We start from the raw sequence: 10271 nt of genomic DNA on the forward strand, positions 1-10271 counted from the left end.
CAATCAGCAGTACACTATACCAACTCCCCAAACCTAAAATATCTCAGAGAAGCACAAGCTTCTACCCTACTTGTTTCAATCCCACTCCTGCAGAGAAGTGGTTAGAAAAGCAAGCAAGTACCAACAGTGTTTCACACACATGTCACGTACTAAGGAACAAACAACATTAAACAACCTGGCCGAACGCACTAACCTGCTATGATACCACTATGTAACACCCTAATTTCCCCGACGTAATTTAAAAATAAAAATCATAGTAAGTTAAAAACAATTAAGCAATTAGGATGCTAGATTCAACTTTACTAGCTCATACTTTAGGATATGTAACACATATTGCATAAAATTCAATAGTAATTATAACAATCATTCAATTAGGATGCTACAGGAGAAGTTGTCCTCCATCCATAAAGAGATGACTTGTTTATCTTGCCTTTAGAAGGAGGTGGATACCCATAACTTCACATCCACTCGTGCTGCCAGGGTATTCGAGGTACGTGCATCTTTAGAGGACAAAGATAAGGCACTTGAGGAATCAAATTCCTCTTTGGAGATGTTGACCTCTCAACTGACTATGGATGAAGATACCCTGAAGAAAGAGAAAGACTCTTATGCCAAGGAGCAAGAGGTTCTTACTGAAAAGCTGACGACGATGTAGAAGAAAGTCAATAAAGCTATTGATGAGGGCCTTAAGACTATCTTCGATACTTTTAAAGATGTAGTGGTTAGGTGGAACTGCTATATCCTGGAACTCGGGTTCCTCAATCGGAGTTGGACCCATTTAAGATAGACCAGGATGGATCCATTGTAGGAGACAACGAAAACCCTAAAGGAGGCCCTGATGAACAATATTTTGTATTGGTTCAGTCCGCGCGCCTTTGGTGCGCTTTCAGGCCTTGTTATGACTTTATCATGCTAATTAAACTTCTTTCTTGTTTCTAGGTTACTTTAATGGTTTAATCTCTTTGAGTTAATTTCTTTTTCATTGACCCGTCTACCCTTGGATCCCACGTTTTTCGGGTTGGATTTGTTTTGCGTTTCCTCCTTGTCGAGAGTATGGGAGCTTGTTATATCTTAGTTCTACTATCCTACTTGTTGGGAAGCGACATGATCTCTTAGCATTTCTTCATTACTCGTCCCACCTACTGAGAACTGGCGTAATTCTTATCCACCCCGTTTGTCGGGAGGATGCATAAGCCTTACCCCTTGGTTCATTGGGAACCACTTACGCCCTTGGAGTGGATATCTTTTAGGGGGTGCACCAACTACGACTTAATGCACTTTATTTCATTAACATTGCTTTTAAAAAAATTAGACAATTTACCCTATTTTGACAGTGATTATAATGTTATTCATATTAAAATATAATAAAAATGCATTTCCTAAAATACTTAGCTTGGATATTGATCGGACTCCTCAATTTGGAATAGATTGCTGGCATGTCGTTTCTTGAAATGGGGTTGAGGCAGACGATCTTCCAAACTGCTTTGGTCGACAACGAGTCTGCGCCACTGCATTTACAAGACATTGTCTATTTTAGGTATGAAAACCCTTACACTTTTGTCCTTTAGAAAAGGAACCTTGTTATGTGCTGCCAACAACAATAATGATCATCTCTTTTACATTTGTCATCGATGGATTAAGGGTAGTTTTGCGTCTGACACAACTGAATACAATCTATTTAATGGCATTGTTGACGACTTTTCAGAAAGTATAGCGATAGAGCATACTCTCGCTGCTTTCTATGTGTTTGCTTTATGACCGACTTTGGCAGGTTGATGCTCTCGAGTTGATAAATTCTCTCACATCGACCCACACTATGTGTTTGTATTCTCGCAATCTAACCATCTCAAGGCATGTTGAATAACCAGGATTTCTGTTACTGTTGGAGTCATGGTTCAAAGATGTCATGTTGAGGTTTTTCGCCAATCCTTTCATGATATAATGGTCATAGACTCTATTTGACGCTATATTTAGATGGATCAAAGAGAATTCAACTACATAAACTACTCTTTGTGTGGTGACCCTTTTTGGCCTCACCGATTCCAGAAATTGGAAAGAGCCTCAGGTAGAAAGATACGAAGGAGTTCTAAATAGAGGTCATCCTCGCTTATCTTGGCGTTCAGTTACAGTGAACAAGCTTTCACATTAGACAATATATGATAGTGGAAGTTTGCAAGAATCAATACTAGATTTCCACAGATGGTGCCACTATTTCAGATCAGAACAAAAATTATGCTTGAATTATGATGTTGAACACCTGGTATAGTGTTACAAGTCTCCGACACGGTGGATCATTGGATCAATCTGTAAGGTTAGCACTCTGACACATAAATAAGTTAATGAATTCAAAAAAGGATATAGTGAAATATGAAAAATATGTGTATCTTAGGTCTTACGTGCGTAGCAGTATTTATACCCTAGAATTAAGTAATTATTGGATTTTTTAAAAGTTAAGGTGGACTTCCCCATATTAGAACTTTAACCCATCATGAATAAATTTTTTTTGGTAGAATGATCAAGAATAAATTTTATATAAAATATTTTTATCAAACCAGTTCCTGAAGAACAATGTGATATTTCCCGAAGCTGGTAGGGAGAAGTCACATTATATTTAGAGTTTTTGTGATTTTAGGATTGCTTGGCTTTACTGATTCTAGACTACGTTTTTTATAGTGCTTGTCTAATAATGGCATAATATCATATTTCACAACTCTTAAATGCAGTGGTTCCCTTGTCGCCTGGAAAGTCATAAAGGACGTTGAACTCTGTTTTATGAGGATGTCTTCCGTATTAAAGGGTTATTTGGTAGAAGGGACAGACTGGGTGGCTAGGTATAACGGGTGGCTTGGTTTACTCTGGATTTATATCCTAGATGTACATAAGTCTCCCAAGCGTGAGACCTAGAAAGGGCGAGGCACTTAAGTTATCTGACGGTTTCAAACTTCAGCCGAGATATGCATCCCGGATGTACATGAGTCCCCCAAGAGTGAGGCTTGGGAAGGGTGTGGCGCTTAAATTGTCTGGCAGTGTCGAATCCAATTCGGGATATGCATCCCGGATGTACAAAACCCTAAAACAATAATAAAAGTTTAATAAATTATTAAGTGACATTAATTTTTATTTAATCTTTTAACTTAAATATTATTTATCAAATTAAAGTTAATATATTTGTTGAAAAGTTTATATTTATATGAAATAAATATTTATATTAATATATATAATATTTTAAAGGTTATGCTAACTCGTGTATTTAGACACAAATTAATAAATTTTAAATATTAAAATGAATGATTAAATATTAAATACTAAAATATTTTTAATTTTTAAAAGTAAATATATATTTAAGACAAATATTTAATATTTTTAAATTGTTTTTTTATTATTGACTAGTTTAATAATACAATTTTACTCCGTCAATGAATCGTGAAAAAATTTACACTGAGAGTGCATAGTAATTAATCTTTTAATAATAATGTATTATGTATTCCCTCCCTTCTAAGTTTTATCATATTTTAGTTATTTTAAATAAATTATAAAATAGAATTAATTACAAAAAAATTGTTTATTATTAATAATATTAGAAAAAAAATTTAAAAGAAAAAAGAAGAAAGAAAAGAGATTAGTAGATTACAAGAAATCATCTTCTTTTATTTTTTTAAGAAAAATTAATAACAAAATCGTCCGTTTGAACAGGTTATGGTACGAGACGCGCATTTGTTTCAGATATATATTTTTTAATAGAAAATGTCTGGTATCCGTAAAAAAATATTAATTGAATGTATAGAAAAATGTCTGGTACCCGTAAAAAATATTAATTGAATATATATAAAAATGTCTGGTACCTGTGAAAAAATAATAATTGAATGTATAGAAAAATATCTGATACCCGTGAAAGATTTTTCCAGTATTTTTTTTTTAGTGTTTACACCAATGACACATATTTATTCATTTATTTTAATTATATAAATTTTTATAAACGACACATTATAATAATTATTATGATGATATAAATTTCGATAAGGCAACATTTATAGTGATAAATATAATTTCAAATTCATAGTGATCGTGACATATTTTAATGGTATAAATTAATGATATAAATTTTTAGTGATCACAAGACATTATTTTAAGTATATGAAGAAAATGAATCATTTTTTTTGTACAGGTCAGAATGAATTGATTGTGGAGAAAAGATGAAGTTGGAAATTGAAAGAAAACATAATGAAGTAGAAGAAAAATAGAAAAGGCGGAAGTAAATACTTGCAAGCAGTCTGCTCCTACAAATTTGATGGAAAAAGATGCTAATAAAATATATAATGGGTCATGCTAACGAGTGCCCCTGGGGCACTGGTTAAGGACTCAAAATATAAAAGTATTCTATAAGTAAATAAAATATTTTAGTTTACAATGCATTGAATGCAAGTAGTTCTAAGAAAACATACCTTTTATTTCTTAAAAAAGTCAATTATTTCTATTTTCATTACATTGAATACAAGTCTTTAATAAACTAAACATACCTTTTTAAATCCTTAACCAGTGCCCCTGGGGCACTCGTTAGCATTTCCCATATATAATTGATGTTTTTAAAAAACAAAGCAAAAAAAGAAAAGAATAGCTTAAGGGCATAATGGTATTTTCGTGAGCATAAAACAAAAAACAAGAGTGTGTGAGTGATAGTGCAGTGCAGTAAACAAGGGAAGAATTGTAGCATCACGAACGGGAATCCTACCCCCATCACGAACGCAATGCAATGCTTCAGACATTTGCAAAACTCATCCGCACAGCAAACACACTCTCAAAATCAAAACCACCTCTCCACCACCACAAAACCCTAACCACCGCCACAACCACCACTTCCAAAGATGAATACTTCGCCGCAATCCAACACGTGGCAAACATCGTCCGTCGCGACTTCTACTTGGAACGAACCCTCAACAAACTCCGCATCACAATCACACCGGAACTCGTCTTCCGTGTCCTCCGCGCCTGTTCCTCTTCCCCAATCGAGTCCCTCCGTTTCTTCAACTGGGCTCAATCCCTCCACCACCACCCTACCTACGTCCCAACCTCTGTCGAATTCGAAGAAATCGTCACCATCCTCGCTAACTCCAACAATTACCAAACCATGTGGTCAATCATTCACCAAATGACTCACCACCACCGCCTCTCCCTTTCCCCGTCCGCCGTCTCCTCCTTAATCGAATCCTACGGCCGCCACCGCCATATCGACCAATCCGTTCAGCTTTTCAACAAATGCAAAATCTTCAACTGTCCTCAGAATCTGCAACTCCACAACTCCCTCCTCTTTGCCCTCTGTGAATCGAAACTCTTCCACGCCGCTTACTCCCTCATCCGCCGCATGCTTCGGAAAGGTATCAACCCTGATAAACGTACATACGCGCTTCTCGTCAACGCGTGGTGCTCAAGTGGCAAAATGCGTGAAGCTCAACAGTTTCTCAAAGAGATGAGTGATAAAGGGTTTACACCTCCTGTTAGAGGCCGTGATCTTCTCATTGAAGGCTTGTTGAACGCGGGCTACATTGAATCGGCAAAAGGAATGGTGAGGAAAATGGTGAAGGAAGGAATCGTCCCTGATGTGGGAACATTCAATGCATTAATGGAATCAACTTGTAAATGCGGGGAAGAAGAAGTTAAGTTTTGTGTTGGGCTTTATCATGAGCTATGTAAATTAGGAATGGTTCTTGATGTTAATACTTACAAGATTTTGGTACCTGCTGTTTCGAAAATTGGGTTAATGGATGAGGCTTTTAGGTTGTTGAATAATTTTAGTGAGGAAGGTAGTCGTCCATTTCCTAGTTTGTATGCACCTGTTATGAAGGCTTTGTTTAAGAGGGGTCAATTTGATGATGCTTTTTGCTTTTTTGCTGATATGAAAGCAAAGGGTCATCCTCCTAATCGACCTCTTTATACCATGCTTATTACTATGTGTGGTCGTGGTGGAAGGTTTGTCGATGCTGCTAACTATCTTTTTGAAATGACTGAGATTGGTTTTGTACCTATATCTCGTTGCTTTGATATGGTTACTGATGGATTGAAGAATTGTGGGAAACATGATTTGGCTAAGAGAGTACAACAACTCGAAGTGTCTATACGGGGTGTTTGAATTTTAAATATATTCAATTCTAATTGCATTTTTCATCAATAGACTTAATGGAAGGTGAATGCTTTCATTGTTAAACATAGTAGACTACCTGCAACTGAGAAAAATAGGTTTTGAAATATATACATGCATGAAAAGAGAAAGCCATTCATCTGAAGTGAAGTTGGCCAATGGCCAGTATCCTCATGTTATAAATTATTGAATAATTTGTATGAGGGAAAAGTTTTCAGAGGGAAGAAAGCTTAAAGCTTTTCTCTTTAGCAGAATTTCTGTGTTTTTCCATAAGTTCTCAATCCATTGATGACTGGAAAAGAGAGACTGAAAGAAAGACGAAGATAATAATTCTCCATGTTCATAGATGTTGCTTCTTTTGTCCCTTGAATTCTGTAATCTGTATACTCTGATGGAAAACTTTTATGTATGGCTCTGGAAAAAACAGATTTTCTGTTTGAAATTGAATTTTTGTCTGTCATCATGTCACGTCTTAAAATTCGTTACAATATGTAGGATTAATTATTTGTTTCTGCAGCAGCAGCTCCAATCTGAATTATTTGTTTCCTTCCAATAATTTACAAATGAAAGCTAAATCTTTGGCCGCGAATTTGGGAATTAAGTGCTCCAGGGAAGATTAAATTCATCATCTGGTGTGCTAGTCTTCCAGCCATACCATACCATACCACTTTCCATGTTGCGGAAAAGGAAAATTACTCAATCCAGCTAATGTCCCGGATGTTTGACAGAAGAAGAGACTGTTATTCACTGCATATACTTGACTGTTTGTTGGCCAAAAAATATGGGCTGCTTTTGGTTTTACTGCAAATAGTTTCTTTGATCATAGTTTCTTTGGATCAGGAGAATTTCTTTTGTTGGATTAGAGAAGAAATTATTGCACATAATACTAGAGTGTTTCTAGCTTGTTAATGGCGGAGTTGGAGATCTTGAAACATTGGGTGTCGCCGTGTCGGCGTAGAATCTTTACACATTCATCAAGTTTGATTTTGGATCTTCCGGAGATTTGTTTTTAATATTCCAGAAATATCAATAAACCTAAAGGATGGTTCGACTTGGCATGGCATTGCATGCACCGAGAGAGAACTGCGTTTGCGCAATGTTGATGGCAGCTGCCTAGGTGATCCAAGGAAAGCTGGATTTGGAGGCTTGATTAGAAAAGGGGGTGGAACATGGCTAGCTGACTGGTTTCAGTGGTTATATTGGTACTCATTTGATGTATTTTTATTGATCATAATTTACATATTGCGCATTATCATATCATGTATTCTTCATAATCTTGAGTTTAAAAGAAATGAGTAATCTTATTATCCAGATCATTACAAACAATATATCCATTTCATGAAAGGAGGTTTCTCTCTATGATTATTACAATTGCTACACTATACTATCACAAATAAAAATTGTTTACAAGTAGAATCACTTTACTTAATTTAGCTAGAGCCTTATATAGTTTGAGCATGCTTTTGAAAAGAATTAACATTCAATGGCAAATTACTCATGAGTTACATCTAAACTATCCATAACTTTTTTCCAATCTTTCCCATTTGTTTATGAAGTTAGTCACATATCTAACTAACTAACCTAAGGGATTATGTTGGTGACTACCTATGACTGATTCTTAGCGTAATTATTGGTTCTTAGTTTTGTTGTGAAAAAAAAAAGAATAATTCAAAGCATTTCAGGAAAATGATTGAAAGTTCAAACACAAAAATTTGATTTGTCGCGATAAAATAAATGGTCTAAAGCAACAAATAATTTGTCAAAAGTGAAAGCAAATCCACAACAAAACAAAAGAAGATAAAAGACTAGAAACACAATAATTTGTTTACTCAATTCGATCAAATCATCTACTCTAAGAGAGAGAACAACTCTCTGATTCACTATATATTCAAAAGTTGATACAAAAAATTACAAATGAGTTATAAGAAAATAGGTAATAAAGTTTCCAAGAACAAACCTTATTTTCCAAGTCTAATGGTATGTTTGGATACTCGTCCAACTTCCGATTCGCGCGTTTCAAGGCTATGCCATCGTGAAAAGAGAAGTTATAAAGTGTAGCTTTTGGGCCAAATGCATGTTTGTTGGTTTTCCACCGCCTAAACAAACATGCCGCATTTCAAAGGCTATGCCACCGTGAAAAAGATAAGCTATATAGTGTAGCTTCTGGGTCAGACGCACGGCTGTTGATTTTTCACCATGCAAACAAACATGCCGCGTTTCAAGGCTATGTCACCGTGAAAAAAGAGAAGCTATAAAGCGTAGCTTCTGGGCCAGACGCGCGTCTGTTGGTTTTCCACAGCGCAAACAAATATGCCATAGGTTGTTCATAAGTGTTTTTCAATACCTTTAGATACCTCTACAAATTTCTCGATTTTCAAAAATTTCAAGGAATTTCAACCTTTGCCTCTTTAAATTTATCGAGAATTCTTAACTCTTCTTCAACCATAAAATTCTAAAAATTGTAAAGATAAAAATGATAGATACATATTTATAATTGTCAAAATTCGATAAATTATTAATGAATCCAAAACACAATTTATTAGTTTTTAAATTAAAAAAAAATTATATATATTTTTTATATTAATTTAAAATATTATAAATCTTTTATAATATTTTTTATATTAATTTGGAATATCTCTAAGTATGCATTTTGGTTCCTCTCCTCTATTTTGGATCCAAGTCCCAGGGGCGGAGCCAAAGCCCAGCTAGCTCGGGCTCAATCCCTATTTTTTTTTTTGTACTTCTCCTAATTTAATAGTCGATTTTTAGATAAAATCAGGGGCAAAATTAGTAAAAATAGAGTGTGAAAATTAAAACAGATGAATAATTAATGATGTAAAGTTTTTGTCCAGGCTGCCTAAAATTTCTGGCTCCGCCACAAATGTATCAATGATGTAGGTATTCAATACAACCACACAAACGTTATGGCATGATTGAATCTAAATTTTTAAATTGTTATCTTAAATGAAAATATATAACCTAAATTTAAATTGCTATCTTAAATTGTAAAGTACATTTTTCTAATATAAAAAATACCAACTAGCTCCAGAAAAAAAACTAGCAAACAAGATTTTTGGTAACCAAAAAAATCACTTGTTATTGGCCTAACTTTAACTGCTTTACCGTATAATTTGTTAATATTTGGATAAACAGAATACAATTTTAATTTTACAAAAAGTAAAAGCAACGAGAATGAAATCAGATAGAAAGGTTGTTGAAGCAACAACAAAGAGATGGACGACAAAGAAAAAGGAGAACGATGGAGCGGAGCGATGACGAATCTATCAGAGATGAGTTCCAATCTCGAATCCCTCCAGAAGCTTCTCCTCACAAAATCCGTTTTCGTCGACGACGACACCTTCGCTAAAGCTTCTCTCGCCGCCGATCAAGCCCGCACAATTAAGCTCCTCGATCAACGAGTTCACACTTTGGAAAGAGAACTCGACGCCGCCATCACCGCCGCCGCTCGCGCTCGTTCCGAAAAACGACAAGCTGAAGCGTCACAGAAAGCCGCTGAGTTACGCGCTCATGAAGTCACCAAAGAGCTCGAAAACACCACAAGTATTAACCTATCATCACATTTACTAAATTAATTTAATGTATCTATCTTAGTTTATGAAGATTATTGATGCTGTTGTTCCTAATTATGAATTCTAATTTCGAATTTTATGATTATGAATTTGAATATTTCTGATCTGTAACCTAATTAATAGTTTCTGATTTATTTTTTGAAGCTGTTGTTCCTAATTACAAATCGTAATTTCAAATTTTATGATTATGAATTTGAATATTTGTGATCTGTAACCTAATAAATAGTTTTTGATTTATTTTATTTTATTTTTTACTTCAGAGGTGTTTGAGTTGCATATGGAAGAACTGCGTGCAAAGCAAGAAGAAATCGCAAAGCGCGATAATGACATCAAGCTTTTGGAAGCTATTATTCAAACTCTTGGAGGAAAAGCATAACACTCTACATCTCTGTAAAACACTAAACCTGTTGTTCTCAGTTTAGTCGATTTTTTTTTCCTGGGTAAATTGAGCTATTCTAGTTCTAGTAAGTAAAGACTGATTGTTATGTTAAACACTGTAATAAATTATGATTTTCTTATATGAATGAGTATTGTTTTTTAGTTGTTTA

General features: G+C 34.8%; 2 protein-coding genes across 2 annotated transcripts; both read left to right on the forward strand.

Moving 5' to 3' along the window:
- Positions 1-4666: 4666 nt before the first annotated feature.
- LOC131603147 (pentatricopeptide repeat-containing protein At5g18390, mitochondrial) lies at positions 4667-6575 on the forward strand. Its single transcript, XM_058875414.1, has one exon. The coding sequence runs from the start codon at positions 4751-4753 to the stop codon at positions 6122-6124; it is 1374 nt and encodes a 457-aa protein (XP_058731397.1). The 5' UTR covers positions 4667-4750; the 3' UTR covers positions 6125-6575.
- A 2731-nt stretch (positions 6576-9306) lies between these two features.
- On the forward strand, positions 9307-10271 carry LOC131603148 (uncharacterized). Its single transcript, XM_058875415.1, has 2 exons — positions 9307-9694; positions 9984-10271. The coding sequence occupies exons 1-2, from the start codon at positions 9367-9369 to the stop codon at positions 10097-10099; spliced, it is 444 nt and encodes a 147-aa protein (XP_058731398.1). The 5' UTR covers positions 9307-9366; the 3' UTR covers positions 10100-10271.

This window comes from Vicia villosa, linkage group LG5 (genome assembly GCF_029867415.1).
Source record: "Vicia villosa cultivar HV-30 ecotype Madison, WI linkage group LG5, Vvil1.0, whole genome shotgun sequence".
NCBI classification, from domain to species: Eukaryota; Viridiplantae; Streptophyta; class Magnoliopsida; order Fabales; family Fabaceae; genus Vicia; species Vicia villosa.